At 35.6% G+C, this 16,165-nt stretch overlaps 1 protein-coding gene across 2 annotated transcripts in view; it reads right to left on the reverse strand.

Annotated features, from left to right (window-relative positions):
• The window catches only part of TRHDE (thyrotropin releasing hormone degrading enzyme), a 217,436-nt gene that overhangs the window by 117,125 nt on the left and 84,146 nt on the right, over window positions 1-16,165 (reverse strand). For both annotated transcript variants that reach the window (XM_085320493.1, XM_085320492.1), the window contains exon 4: window positions 11,536-11,649. In XM_085320493.1, coding sequence (XP_085176619.1) covers window positions 11,536-11,649 — 114 coding nt within the window. The remainder of the gene's footprint in view (window positions 1-11,535; window positions 11,650-16,165) is intronic.

Genomic DNA, 16,165 nt, shown 5'->3' on the forward strand with positions numbered 1-16,165 from the left:
TCACTGTGGGATCAAAAAAACGAATAGAAGCCATGGCAGTCTCATAGCAAGTGGCCACATTACCTTTCCTAATTCAGATAGAGAAACCCTTTCTTCTCAAGAATTTGTGTGCTATATAGACTTCATCTCCTCCATCTGCATAACCTCCATCTGAAGAAAACTACTATTATCTCTCTTCACAAGTGAGAAAATAGCTGCACACATAAGCTAAATGATATAGCCAAAGCCATGTCTATGTCAGAGGCAGATGCAAAGCCAAACAATATCCAATATACTAATTTGTTTCTACACCGTCTATAAACATGGATTGCAGAGATATGTCAAAACCACTGCATATTTACTCTGGCAGCAACATTAATTAAATGTTCATGCCTACTCTATCAACTGCAGTGCAACTATGGTTATAACTAGACAGATGCCTCTATTCCGAAACATTTTGTCAAAAAAAAGAGGATTTTCATTTGCTTGATCTTTTTTAAGTCACAAGTAATTGCAAAGGATGAATTAAAAATTACGAAAGGTTTAAATAWTTTTTTCCTGAAATTATATATCTCAAACTTTAACTAAATTACAACAGATCCTGAACTAATGATAACCTAGTGGTATAATATAAGGAAACTCTCAGGAATGCTGCATTTTTTTCAGAAGCCACCTTGATGTCCACAGATAAAATAACCACACAAATATGTAATAAATTCTATGTTTAATTTCTTGGGTGGCAAGACTTTGGTATCAGTGTGTTAATTTAAATTATATTTATAAGACAGCTGAAAAGCTGTTCCAGTGCTGATCCATCTGGAAATAAACCTTTATGCTAAAATTCATTAGAGCACAAGAAATGTACCTTGAACTGATTGTATATTCAGGCAATTAAAAACACAGGATGCAAGAAAGCCAATTACCCAACACACTCTTAGTGTTCTCAGCTGGCTGCATGAGGTAAGGTTTGTGAAGGGAAAAATAATGTCTTGTTCACATTATTGTTCATTTCTGAATTTTCTCAGGCATACACAGTTAGTAACTGCCCTTTTTATGGAAAACTAAAGGAGYAGGAAAACAATTATTATGACAGTCCCACTCAAGGGAAAACTGCTGAGGTGTAAAGGATTGTAGATGTTTTGGTTACACCTTACTCACATTTTCTGTTAATCAGAAATGGAGCACCAATCTCCTCAAAAGTATGATATGTAACACATGCAGGCATAGACCTATCTTCAAATTCAAGTTTGGGTATCACAATTACCAAATAACTGAAGTCGATTGTTACTATTTGAAATTAATTCATTAAAAGCGGCATGTGATAATTACACAGGAAAACTTAGAACCTCAAATCAAGGAAATGAGCATGTAGGAGATAAAGTGAAGCTGAAAGAAGATAAATACAAAAGACATAAAAAGGACAGGATGCATTTTGGTTTTCTGTTTGCTTCTTAGGTTATGTCTTGGAAGAGAGAAAAYATACACTTTAGATTCACGAGAGCTCTTTCAAGTTACCATAGCTGAAAAGTCTTCCTTAAAATTTATGGCACGGCATAACACTGGGATACAACTAGAACAGCTAGGGTGCCTCCAAATATGTCCACCCGCATTTTAGTGAGAATTAAGAAGGTTTCTGACCCCTAAAGCTAAATTTATCGAACTAAAGATTGCCAAAGCATACTACGTTTTCCTTTCAATACAGAGCCTTCGAGARCGGATTGCAAAAGCAGACTTAAACATATGTAGAATTCACAGGGAGAGAGAAGAGGAGTTTGCTTGTTGACAGGGGAATTGCAGCTCAAAGAGGCAACGGAAAACTGAAATGCAGAAAAAGGYAGAAACTAAAACTACCTTAATTATTATGTTGAAGAAACACTACCTCAGCTATTAAAGTCATATCAGCACATTAAGGTGAAAAGCCCAACATATATGATCAAATTGCTTATACTGATGGAAAAGGGGCTTTCTATTCTCTAGTTATTACACCCTATGCATTGGGTAGAATTGATTTGTTGTAACATGGTACCTACTGGACTAAGGAAACACCTAGCACAGAACTATGGGGAAAAATCAATCTTGGAATGCATTTAATGAGGTCAGTGAGCTGTGAGCATGGTAGGTGACAAGTTTGCAGCTAGACATGAAACAATTACAAAATGTTGTTCAAGATTACTCTCCTCCAAGGGAGTTCAGCTGCAACACAAAAACAAAAGACGCACTTTGATCTGCCTGTACAGGGATAGATTGACACACACTGCCAGATCTCAGGAGTTTCACCCATGTTCCTCAATTTTGAAGGACAACATGGCTTCAGGCGAGTCTTTGCATCTTTGCCTGGAAAGTGTCAGTAGCTACATGCAAGTGCAAGACACTGCATAGGGCCAGGGCTCTGAGCAAGGGTATGACAACAGCAGAAGCTTATCCTGAAATAAAGACAGAGCTAGTTCCACTCAAATTTGTGCCTTTCTTTAAAGGCAAACAGGAATGACTGGGTGCTTCTCTGTTCTTTATTTTCCTACTACCTATTTGGCATCCTGAGAGCTTGCCTTGAACTGTACATGGTGAAAATCAGGAAGATCAGGCCCTTTTGTGTTGAGAAAGAAAAAGCTTGATAATATTTCTAGTTGTTTTCCTTCTTATTCTTGCTTCAGCGTGCTTCCAGAGGAGTGATTGAAGCGCCATTATGGAGATGAATACGCCCCTCAAAGATTTACATACTGATATTCTTGCACTAACACCTGTGGTCACTGACTTCAAGTAACTGTCTCTTCGTAGGAATTAATTCTTTTACTTCTTGTCAATAAGATCTTCTCTGTTTGGTACAAGGTTGTCCTGAAGGCTTTACCTTTTCTCTGTGCTCTCCCCTCCTTAGCCAACCTTTCAACATTATGAAAATTCAAATTTCACTACTTTGGGTAAAAGCAGCATATCTAGATGTAACAAATACTGTGGATAATACGGTATAAAACTTTTCACCTATAGCAATTCTTCCACATAAGGGACATACCYGGAGATCACTAAATACAGATCTACAGCATAAATATTTTTCCATAGCAACAGGAATCAAGAGTAAGAAACTGGCTAATCATAGGAAAGCTATCTGGAATAAGAAACCGGCTAACCATAGAAAAGCTGTCTGGTTCTGGTTTGTTTTCTRGGGAGGAAAGTTTATGGAAAGAATGTGGTGACTCTTTGTATATTACTCTTCAGCAGGATTACCACTATTCAAGCATTTTACCTCTAAATGGACAGAAAGCAAATGTGAAATAATATTTTTTTGGCAGAAAGGACTGTGCCTTCAAAAGCAGTATAAAAAATTATTGTGCATAACAGGAAAAGGATGATCTAATGGAAGGGGAATGCTGCTAGTGATTTGATAACATCATATAGAGATATAATGTAAGAGCACAGGTGCTCATGTAAGAGCATGATAACTATGTAATGCTTAAATTATTCGCATAAAAATAATTTCTAAAAATTAATAGGAAATAGCAGGGAAAAGAATTAAAATGAAAAAAAAAAATGGAATACATCCAACAGTGGAACAAAAGGAATGGCAAGCACAATGAAAGCCTAAACTGATAATTATTACTCATAAGRGATCAAAGGCCTCAGCATTAAAGGCACTGCCTTTGTTCTGGGAGAGCCATTCAGTTTAGGACGGCTATCCAAATCTGTAAATTATTTTCCTGACTAACTTGCTGGAAATATCTTCTCCAAAATACAGAGCTTTACTAGTCATTAGGAGTACAAAAGAGATGCGTGATCTCTCATGCCTGACTAAACAAGTGTTTGCAAAAAATTACACTTGGGTTGATAGGGAAAGTATATACCCTCAAGAGAAAGAAATAGGAGCAAATTCTGAAAGCAATCAAAGGACGCTAGCATATACGATGCCAGAATGTTGCGGTTCTAATACAACAGATTTCAGAGTGAAGCTTAACTAGCTACAAAGGAATATGAGGAAACCTAAGGAACTAGAGGAATATGAGGAAACAACTATGAGGAACTCAAGGCTAAAAAAAATAACTCAAGGACAGAAAAGATCTGCAGAGGGACAAAAGCAAGTTCTTTCTGTCTATGTATTTACAAACACTGCATTGTCACAGTGCAGGGTATTTCCTGAGTACTTACAAATAAAAGCAACACTTCTCTCCCTCTCTCTTCACAGGTGTTTTTTTTTTTTTTTTTTTTTTTTTTTTTTTGCAGGTTGAACAACTCAGAACTCTTTTAAAATTTATTTCTCTGTCTCTGTGCCTCAATTATGTGCATAGTTTGTTGAAGGAAAATTGCAATACATTCTGTGTTTACAAACTGTCAAGCATCTCTGTCTATTTTCATAACCTTCTTCTCTGTATTTTTGATCAAAGTTCCTGTGGTGTTTCTGTCCCTGTGTTTGAGAAATGTTCACACTGGATGATAATTTTTGTTGTAATAAAGTGACACAGAAGTTCCAAGAGCTCACAATTAAGGAAGATAGGGACTTAAAGATTTTAATATAAGGAAAGAGAATTTGAAACGTATTCTCTTTTCAACTGAGTGCCAAACCAGACATTCATGAGCCCCTAGATGATGTGCTTGTACTACTCAAGTTGCCAAGAAAACGGGTACTTGTTTGAGAATTTTTGTGCAATCTTGCCAGCTACTGCAATTAGTGTTTCCGCATACCACTCTGTTTTTCACATATAGCTTTGATTGCACAGTAGACCCATTTTGCCAAGTGTGGGCTTGCAGAATGGAAGGATGTAGCATAAAGCAGAGCACTTTCAAAAAAATTAAAAAGTCATATTCACTAGTAATGCTTAAAAAGAAGGGTGGTTCCTTCTTTTTAGTTCCTTGAAAACAGCATCTTCAAGATGCTTGTATGCAGCTGTCTTCACATAGACACTATTCTATCCACATAGAATAGACTCACTATAAGTAAGCAGATGAACATAAATATACCATCTCCTCATACATTTGTTCCCTGAGCAACTTAAAACATTTGGCAACACAGTGTAAAGTTCATCCTTCAATGTAAGCATGATAGGGAGAATCTGCAGAGGAAATCTACCCCCCTTCAATAAATGGTAAATATTAAAAATAGCTTTGAGATGTGTTTAGTTTACTATGGGAATCTCCTGCAACAGCTGCCAGAATATTTTTCAGGTGCTCTGTCATTTGCTGGATGGATTTTCTACACCTAGACCTTCTATATCCTGAAAATGATGACATTCAGTAAGCATAAGTTTTGAAAAAACCAAAAATACTTTGCAGGCACAGCCAAAATTACTGATCAGTAGGTGATCCAAGTAATTGCATACAATTTTAAAATAAAGAATGGCAGCATGGTAGGACACCTGAAAATCTGAAAAGAAGCATTGTTCAACAAGGATGYCCTCAAATAAATGACTACTTCCTTTTCCACTGAACTTCCCATCTCAAATATAATTCCTAATAACATAGATATTCTTGCTTCAGTAGGGCAGCCCCTACAATRACAAGAAGTTCTTGCCTCAATCTTCTTCCCATGGGGAAAGGCAAAAGTTGCCAAAAAGCTTCTTTCTCAWCTTTACTGAAGACACTGTATTTACTAATTCAAAATTATGTGAAATTCAGCAAGTTCATTAGTTTTTTTATGAAACTAAAACTTCACCTCAAGTTCATCATCTGAACTCAGGAGATTTGAACTCACATGATCCAAAAGCTCTCATAATAATGGCATTTTAACTGCTTTCTCAAGATGAGCAGATAATGACAGAAAGAAAGAAGAGACAATGACATTCTCCAAACCTGTACTCAATCTTTTAAATAAATCTTTCACTTAAATGTTGATAACCATTTTTGTTTGACTTCTAAATGTCCAGAGTTTACCTATTTGAAGTTAGGAAACCTACACATTAACTCTTCTTGCCAAAGCAGAAGGAAAGAAACTATATTAAGAAGGACAATTTGGAGATGGRAATTTATTTTCTTAGTTGTGAGACGATCTAGTGAAAAGGGACTACTAATTAGCAACCAGAAGATCTTGCAGCTTACCCTTCTTTATATGTCTCTTTTTTTCCTACCAAAGTCAATTATACATAAGATTGTAGTTAATTTTACTTAGAAAGCTTCCCCCTTAGCTGAGTTAAAACAGAAAATCATACAAGGATTGACTTTGGTGAACAGTTACTGGGGAGAAAAAACACTCCATGTAGTATTAATTAAAGGCTTACTTCTTACAGGCATTGGGAGTTTTTAACCAAAAAAGGAAAGATGAAAGTAGTTATAAAAAAGGAGAGGCTGAATCTCTCTCAGTGCTGAGCCAGCATGATATTTATGCTGGGTTAGAGGATCAAGCAGGCTACAGCTCAGGTCTGAAATGCCAAAATAATAATGAAATAAATCAAAAAGCCCCATGTCTTAATTCTACTTCAAAACTTCTACTAAAAAAAAAAAAAAAAAAAAAAAAAAAAAAGAATGATTTCCTATTTTTTCTGAGAGTCAGACAAAGCCTAAAAATTCTTTATAGACAGAGATAAATGATTTAGGAGACAATCTGAGTCAAAACACGTTAAAGAGATGCGTATGTCTAATGGCAGTATTCACTTTTATTATTTATCCTGCCAATGAGAAAGATAGGCAATTAAGATCATTTATCAAGGATTTTGATAGCCTGATGCATAATGGTCAAAATACATAACGTAACAAAGTTTAGCTTAACKATTCTCTATTAAGTTTTTTATGCACAAGTAATTTTTTGCAGTACATTTTTAAAACAGAAATGTTGATCTGCAACCTCATTATTATTTTCAGCTATAATAATGTAAAGATCATCTAGCCTGTTGATCCTGGTAGTGTGAAGGAAGCACAGTTTACTTCAAAAAAGGTAAAAGATGCCCTTCCATGAAGACACAGAAGTTTTATTCCAAATACTTTAATTACAATTATTTAATATTAACAATATCATCCCTCCCTATAAAAGTAGTAAGCACAGAAGAAAGTGGGAGACCTCGTCCCAGAACTTCAATCAATAGAGAAGACAGAAGATTCAAAGCTATCACTGACATACTACACCTTGACTTATCCAATAAAGTTGTCACCAAAGCCAACTTCTATAAAATAAAGAAGGGGGAGAAGGCAGCTGGGCTTTGTGAAATGCTTTCTCAGCATCAARTAGAGTACTGACTGCTAAAGAATTTGACATTCCTTTGATGGATGAAAGGGAAAATTACATGCCAGTAATTCCTGCTGTCAGTCCTCAACACCTATCCCAATAACAGAGACATTCAAGGACAAACATGATGACTCCTCCAACCAGAAAAAACAAACAAACAAAAAAAAAGGCAAAAGATCAGTCAATAAATTCATGGATCCGTAAGTCTCAGTTGAATTCCTTCCTTTACAGAGCCAAATACCAAGTGCTTTGAGATAATGAGACAAACAAGCGGAAAGGAAAATGGAATATATATTGGCAAACCTGCCTCTGAAAGGAGAATGATGAATCGGATGAGAAAATACAGGACTATGAGAAGAAAGTAACCAGCATACCATTTTCCGTCGTCATATGTTTCTTTTTTCTGATCCTAAAAAAAGCAGTCACCTTCCAAATAGGTGAGATTATCTTGTTATGCCAGTCATAAAATGTTACAGCTAAAGAACTCACATCCAGATGCTGTTGCTTTTGATGGCATAGACAGAAAACCGAGTATCTATGTGGTATGTTATGTGGTATTCTAATATAGAAACCTCATCTCTTTCTCATCATAAAATAGGCAACAGCCAGGACATTCACATGCAAATGGTTTAGCTCAGTTGGTTAGAGCGTGGTGCTAATAATGCCAAAGTCACGGGTTCGATCCCTTTATGGGTCACTCATTTGAGGGTTGGACTAGATGATCTCCAGAGGTCCCTTCCAACCTTCCCAAATCTATGATTCTATATGACTCCTCTGAGTACACACGATGAAGCAATATTCTCTGATCTCTGGTGGGAACAGTTTGCAGTCCAGCTTTCCTCTCAAAACAGTCTTGACAACACAGAAATAGTTACTAAAACTTCCAAGACCTTGAGGAATGAGATTTAAGAATAGGAATTTGTGACATTTCAGAATAACAATTTTAATGACCACTTAAATCTGAGGGTTAGTGAAGGCTAGAGAAAATGAAAGGAATGGTGGATTCACTCTATTCATTCTGTTCCTCACACTGTTCACTAAAAACTACAACGTAAGGACATAAGGAGGGAAGACTTTATTAAAAGACTGGATTTCCTTTGTCATAAAGGCTATGCAAGCCTGAGAACTATGTGAATGTCTTGTGCACAAGATAAGAAATTCTAGACCTGATGGAACCTCAATAAAACATTACAGCCTGTGCTCCATGGCAGTTCAATCACACTGTCTATCCATGTTTCCTGTAATAAAAGAAGAGCTTATGAAAAGATTGAAGAAGAACGGACAAAATCAAGTCTCTCAGAAGAGAATGAAATGCTTAAGCAAGTTAAATAACCTAGAAAAGAAGGCAAAGCTGGCAAATAGGTTTCAAATAAAACCCATATTTACAAGTTTACCAAGTGCGACTTGGAGAAGCCTTGCTGACCAGGCAATCTCCACAAAGAAGCAAAAGGAAGATGCTTGGTCCTAGATCTGGGAAGACCAATTCCCTGAAAAAAGACGTACTACAAAAAGCATAGTCTGAGTTGAGAACAAAACTTGAAAATGTCACACTGAAAAAACAACAGAAATGGGAACATAAAGACCTGGGACTTCTGGATGATTCCGTGCTTTAGCAAGAAGGAAATCACGTGGCTGTATCTACCACAGCCCCCGGATGTAACGAGGGAACAGAGCTCTTCTTAACGAAAGTGGGTATGTCTGCGCAGAGCTCAGTGCTGTTGGTCTGCATTGCTATGGTGTTACATGCCTAATGGACAGTTCTCCTCAAGCGTCTCAGGTTTAGCAACACGAAGTCTGTGAATCCCAAATACGACAGACACTGAAATGCTGAGCTCTGATAAGAGAGTAGTATCTTTAGCCATGAAGAAGCAACAYTTTAGATGGCTGCATATCTTTAATGGTGAAAGCTTATGTTCATGTTGCCTATATGCATCCAACAAGTTAAGAAGTTGTAGAAAGATAAAACTGACTATCAGTCTTCCGCTTCTACACTTTTCCAAAATAAAATGTGAAAAAAATAACCTTTAACAAGCTAAAAAGAACCTGAATTTGAATTTTAATCCATGGCCTTCTTGAGGAAAATTACAAAGATAATGTTTTAAAACTAAAAGAGAAAGAAGTTAACTGTCTAACTTCCCTCATTCTTTATAAAGAACTAGGATYTTGGCATATTAGTCTTGGTTTTCTTGATGCAAAGAGACATGTGATCATATACCAAAGCATCATTTATTTTTATTTCACAGGTATGAACTGCTGCTGACAAAGCACCATCCAAAAGACTGGAATGTCACTCTGTTTAATCATCATTATATAAAATAAGACTTGTAGTTCTTGTTCTTGCAACTGATTCATGAAGCCTGTACTGTATCCTTCACATCTGAAAAAAATAAGCCGTTTGGAACAGCTTTTCTTTTTTATAAATGCTCGCTTTTTATTTGTTTAAGTTTACAAATGTCAGTTTGATCTAAACTGCAAATGCACTTTATACCATTAACAAAAATATCCAGCCAGCCAAATTCCAATAACTGTAGCTTTTGCCTCCTCTTCTTACAATCTGTATAATGAGATTTAAACATTAGTCTTGATTCTTACTGTAATCTGTAAAATATAGCATCATGGTCAAATGCTTAACTTGTCAACTGTTCCGTCTTGCCACCAGTTTTCTAGCTATTGAAGTATGTCAGTATATTTATTTTGATATCAAAGGCCAGTGATGTCCAACCCCTCATGAAAAGTTTATGTCTACCTCCTTTATAATTTTAAAAATTTGAYATATTAATATTTTTTCAGACACAGCAATATTACTGTTGTTAATTGTATCTTATTTCTATGTTTAACTGCCAAATTTTGTTCAACTCCTTTGTTTTGCCTGTATTCTGTTACGATGGCAGGACTTCAGGTGATGGGCATGTCATTTGCTTAACAGTGAACATTATGTTCATTTCCCAGAAATCTAAAGAAATCCAATCTAACATTCTATATTGCAAATGACTTCTACAGCAAAGTTATTCTGGATTTGTTAAACTGATTATGTGGAGAACAACTGACTATGATGATTTGAAGATAAAATTCAGTGTATGAACGTTGTCATCTATGACATTTCACTCTGCTAAAATCATAAAGGGCTGCCAGATTTCATTGCATTTATAATTAGAATGATTACATTGTAATTCAGGATGTGTTTTTCATAAAGATGAAAAGATTTGAGTTTTATTACAGCTAAAGCTAGGTGAACCCAACAAGCCTACCTATACTAGGCAGATGTCAGTTCAGATAAAGATTTATCTTCCTTTTTAACAATGCAATTATAAATGAATAGTTGAAAGAAAAAAGTAAATTATACAGAGAAATCAACTTCAAAATAAGCACACCTTAAAGCAAGTGTACCTGTATACACCTRTCTAAAAATTTCTAATTTTAAGTCATTTAACAGTACATAAAAATTAATGGCATAAGAATACTAAATAAATCCCCAAGAACTGACAAAACTATTTCAGAAGTCAGTGTGCAAGAGCACAAAACATCCAAGCYACAACAAATCTTTATCAGACAGTCTGTAGTTACAATAAATATTTTCTCATGTAATTAAACCTGCATAAACACAAAAGGACAGTGAACAGAAAATTTCTGTGAAGGACTATAAAAGCTATATAGCTAGCTTCAACAAGGTCTCATACATTACTTCCTTATCCATTTTTCCAGTGAGCATCATATTCATAGACTACAGCTTTTGATACCTAAAAGTAATCTGAGACATGWTTGGAAATGACACAGGGAGTAGATCATGACCGCAGAAAAACTCCAAACGAGTGTCCTCCAAAAGAGTGTCCTCCAAAAGAATTTGCATACAAGGCTCATAAAGCATGCCCAATTGTATGCCCTAAGCAATGACCCTGCAAYCTAGATTCTCAGTACATTTAACCCATATTAACTAAGTTTGTACTGCTAGATGGCAAAATAGGAGCAGTAAGATAAAATGAGTACACTTAAGGGAAGGAGAACAAAATATTGTAAGTAAAAATATGTTCAATTTCACAGTATGTTTTAATCAAATACTCCTTTCTTATTTGGGTTGTGTTTATAAATTAAATTCAATATTCCAACCATTTGCAAAAAYGGTCCATGTTATATCATAACTGCTTTAATCCAAAATGTTTTTGAGCAGAGAGGCAGCAGTTATTTTAACACCAGGTTATGATAGGCATGACCTTATTTCTTTTGTAATAAATCGCAGATTACACTTTTGGAATGCTGTCAAATTATTTCACACCTAGTGATTTTGCTTTATTGGACATCTGATACATGCATGCATCATTTGATATTTTTCAGTAGTTCCTGTCTATAATAGAAGCAGTAGCGTAATGGGAAAGCACGCTTTCTGAGGAGTTTCCCAATTAAACAAAATAACAAAAGCTTACCATGTTCCATCCTGGGTAGAGGTAGTCAGTCCCAACAAATTCAAAATAGTGAGCAAAACCTTCTTTCAACCACACATCCTCCCACCAAACTGGAGTCACAAGGTCACCAAACCACTGCAAAGAAGGTTCAGATAAACAGCATTTAAGAAACCATGTACACATACATCTCATTTATAYGGAAAATATTATTCAAAAGTTTTAGTAATAACGATATTTTATACCATCTATTTRAAATTCATAAACTATCATATGCTCCTGCTTTACAGGATCTGCATGAGTTACTTACGGAAAATAGCAAAGAACAAGCCGGGGAGGAGAAGCATTGAGAAGAGCATTCATAGTGTCATCTAGGGTAGAAGCTCACCTAGACTGAAAGGACTAACAGAGGCAATAGAGAGACACAGGCTTCTAATTTGGGCAATCGAAGTCACCATTTGGAAACYTCACTGCGTATAATGGGAATCCTGGCAAAACTGGAAACACAGCCTCCATATCTCAGACCTCAATTTTAGCTTTTCTTCCTCTACAAAGTGTGCCCCATATGATTTACAATATTTCTGACAGTTCACTCATTGCCTGTTTTCCTCAGGAAAGCAGTTTTATGCCGTCACGCCATCTCTCYACAGGCAGGATTCAGCTGCCTAGAAGAAGATAGTTGGTGCCACATAGATTGTTCCAGGGCATCTGAGATATCCACACGGGCCTGGAAAATTTAACACAGGACATACAGGGAATCTGCAGCCTTCAGAATAGCAACTGGAAGCATAGGGTATCTAAAATGACACTAGCCATGTTTATGCAAAAGAATCCCATCCTAGCTGACCGTCAGTCCCATTCCCCCTTGTACCTGTTCAGCTTCCTGAATGACTTCAACCAAATTTAGAAAGGACAGATATCTCCAAGATAATTAAGCTATTACAAAACTACACGAAGATTAGTAGCTTAAAAGAGAAGGATCTAAAGCTGACGGCAAGGCAGTAACTCAGCCATTATATATGCTGCTCAGYAGCAGTCAACAGGTCCAGCCATGTAGCTGCAAACCTGCCACGGTACGAGACCTGTGGGTGTCATAGGGATTTTAGAGAAAGATGGGATTGTCACTGGAAAGGGGATGAAGGACAAAAATTCACTGGAAATCAAGCATCATCAACTCCACTGCTCATGGACCCGCTTTGAATTATTAGAATAGCCCTGGGCAGTCTGGATTATTTTAACAGGAAAGGCAAGAATAAAAGAAACAGAAAATATTTTGAAAACATATTTCACAGTCTATATAGCACCTTTTTTTTTCCTGAACAAATACCAAAACTCTTTTTCAGTAAAATTCTCTGCCAGTTTTTTTTTCTTAAAATGACTATGAAAGAGATTAATTTATCATCGACTGAGAAAATTTTGAGCTTTCACGGAGTCATAAGCTATAAAAATAAACAGAAAAGGAGCAGCAAGCAAGTATTCCAGAGGGAGAGACTCATGTCAGAGCACAAAAGCTGCTGCTGCTGCTGTAAACAGAGTGGGAGTGTATTTGAATGAAAGTAGAGCTGGCCAGGAAGCAAGTTGCAAGCTTGCTTTCATGACTGTCTGTGCATTTGAAAGCTTTGTCCAGGACCTGAATGAAAGGTCTTGCTTCTGCGYGTATCCTTCTGGAGTGAGAAGAGTGCCAAGGAAGGATTAATGCTATGACTAAAGATCCTGAGTCAAGTAAACACAGAAGGTCCAAAAAATACACTAGAAAAACTCTGATTATCAGGTTGCCACACAATGCGCAGTAAATAGAATTTGAGTGAAAAATATGAAGTAAAATATTATCAGGTGACTATAAATTTAAGAATTTTTGGAGAAAAGATGGGGTTAACAAAAGTTATAGTCACTGTAATTTTATGTTAAGTGAAACTGAACTTAATGGATACTCAGAAATCATAATCTACTTGAATGCTATCAGTAAATTCAACTCTCTACRGGATCAATACCAGACAGATCCTGTTCTAAAGAGCATTTACCTGAAAAAACAAATAAACACTAAAAATGCATTWATATACATTATGCACTTTTGAGAACTTGAAAAGTTAGAGTAGTATGTTATAAGAGGTGTATATATACTAGAATGAGTTGATTATAYGAYTTGTAATGACAAAAAGATTAAACASAATACCACAAAGATTTTTTCTTAAATTATAAGAAGACTGCTGAACAAATATAAAACCTGTAACATCTGGTATACTATGACTATTCAGAGAGATGTTTAAAAAATAAAGGATAAAGTTCATCACACACCCTCTTGCAACTCAGAAGTATTAACAAAATTATCTGTTAAAATGAAACAGTGAATTATGTTAAAGTTAGATAAAAATACATTTGACTTGAGCAAGAATACAGCTGTGACTCCTTAGCAGAAAAGTGGAAATGTTTATTTTAATGCTTTCAGAATTTATGAAGTCTCAAAGGAGCATTTYCTAAGCAGTAATACTACTCTTGGGAATTTTCCATGTTTATTTAGTAACAATAAAAAGTACTCATTTAATTGTTCAACTAAAGGAAGAAACATTTCTACAGGTATTAAAACAGCATATGATACCAATATGAATATGAAGGGAATTGCCTAACTATTCTTGAATTGAACAAACGTCAGAGAGAAAGAAGTCACGGAGGTTGCAATTAGTGAAGCCAAATTTTCAAGCAGAAAGGTGCTACTACCTTCCTATGTCTGAAAAGACAACATTAAGTACAACACTTTGTTTGTTTGTGTATCTGAATATGGACACTATTTGGATTGAGTGAAGATCACTATTTCTTTTCATTTTCAAGGAAAAGAGGAATATGTATTGATTGCATAAACTGCTCGTTTCCCACAGATACTATGATCATCCTGACAGCGAGAAAGCACTTATTTTCATTTTAGACACACTGAAAGGACACTCTTTCCTATATACTTTCTTTACAGGTTTTAAAAAGATAGAGGTTTAGGAAGTTTTAGTTTTCCTTCCTGCCCATTTAATTCATTCTATCATATCAAGTTTTGCACTCAGGTGGATCATCTATCACAAAAAATCATGGTGCTTAAGTTCAAATGACTTTTTATTCAAATGTTGTGGGTAGGGCTGATCTGTGATATGCAAATGAGATGGATTACTACTTTAACAGAATTGCTTTAATAAATTATGATAATTATCTGGAGCTATCAACTTAAGATGCTACTTATGTGTGCACAGACTAATATCTCATTTGTGCTTTGGAGCTTTTACATTAGTGTTGGAGGAGAAGATTTTATACTGAAACATTCCTTATTCTTCCACTTATTAAATTTTTTATTAAATACATAAAATGTTCTAAAAGAATGCTCTAGCTGAAATAGCAAGCACTGACAACATGCAAAAGGACAAAACTAAACCTACTCAGGTAAATGAAATACGCCATTCCTAACACATATCTAAAATAATAAAGTTGTCTGTGGAAAACTCAGGCATAAAATTATTTCTTATATGCTTTGCACCTATATTTTGACAAACAGAGAATGTCCTTCTACTGCTGCAATGCTGWCGCTCATTTTCTGTCTACACCTGAACACTGTAGACCACCACCACAAGCACTCAAGCATTAATGCACAGGGAGCTTGTGAATTCGGACACTAAACAGTTACCTCTTAAAGGTAACCACCCCAATTCTTAACTTCTTCCTATTTTTCTTATGTTGGGTATACCATTAGCAAAGTGTTTGCTACATTAGCCTAAGTGACAGGACTGTCTACTACTGTAGTCAGATTTGTTCTGTAAGTCTCAAAGTTATGAGATTAAAATTGGAGAGAGAACTCTATAATGAAAGAAGACAAGGAATTGGAAAGATACAATTTTTTGAAAAAGAAAACAAATATATTTTAGGGGAGTGCCCTTTCCACTTACTTGAAATTTTACAAAATTGATAAATAAAGATTAAAACTAAATATAAGACACGTGAATTCTACTTTTGGCTTCACTAGAAGTGATTTTGGTTAATCTCTATCATTCTAAGTGCAAATGTTAAAAGGCTTGTTTCAATAAGACTCAAGCAAATAAACTTGGCAAGCTATTGATGTGATAATTGCCCACATCAGAAGTATAAATTGCTTTGGAAGGAGAAGAAATTATTAAAACTGTTCAAAGAATAACTGGAAGTAATGGAATGACTTCAGAAAAAGGAAGACTTAAGCTGAACACAAGGGAAAAAGTCACTGACCATGAGATTTAATCAACTATAGGGAAGGTTCTAAGGGAAGCAGTGGAAACCCTGTAATTAGGAACACTGAACTCAGCATGAGAAAAATGCACTAAATGGAAGAATCTAACACCAATAGGAGCAGGGATTTGATGACCTAAATATGTGTTTTCCATACCTGATTCCTATGGCATTGTGATTTTTCCAGTTGAATAGTGTGCTACTCTATTGTACTGTACAATAAAGAGCATATTACAAAATAAGATGATCATACTGAGAACAAACCAGCAATAACTTTCAATAAAATTTTCTGCTTTAGTTGAGGAGTTAATATTCATCTACAGATTTAATGTGAAACATGAATCTGAACTAAACACTATTATTTGCAGATTCAGCTACCAGTACAACATTACAAAGGCTCCCCTTTATATGGTACTTTTTATTT

The sequence above is a fragment of the Rhea americana genome, unplaced genomic scaffold (assembly GCF_003343005.1).
Source record: "Rhea americana isolate MKP2758 unplaced genomic scaffold, rheAme1 scaffold_64, whole genome shotgun sequence".
Classification (NCBI taxonomy): Eukaryota; Metazoa; Chordata; class Aves; order Rheiformes; family Rheidae; genus Rhea; species Rhea americana.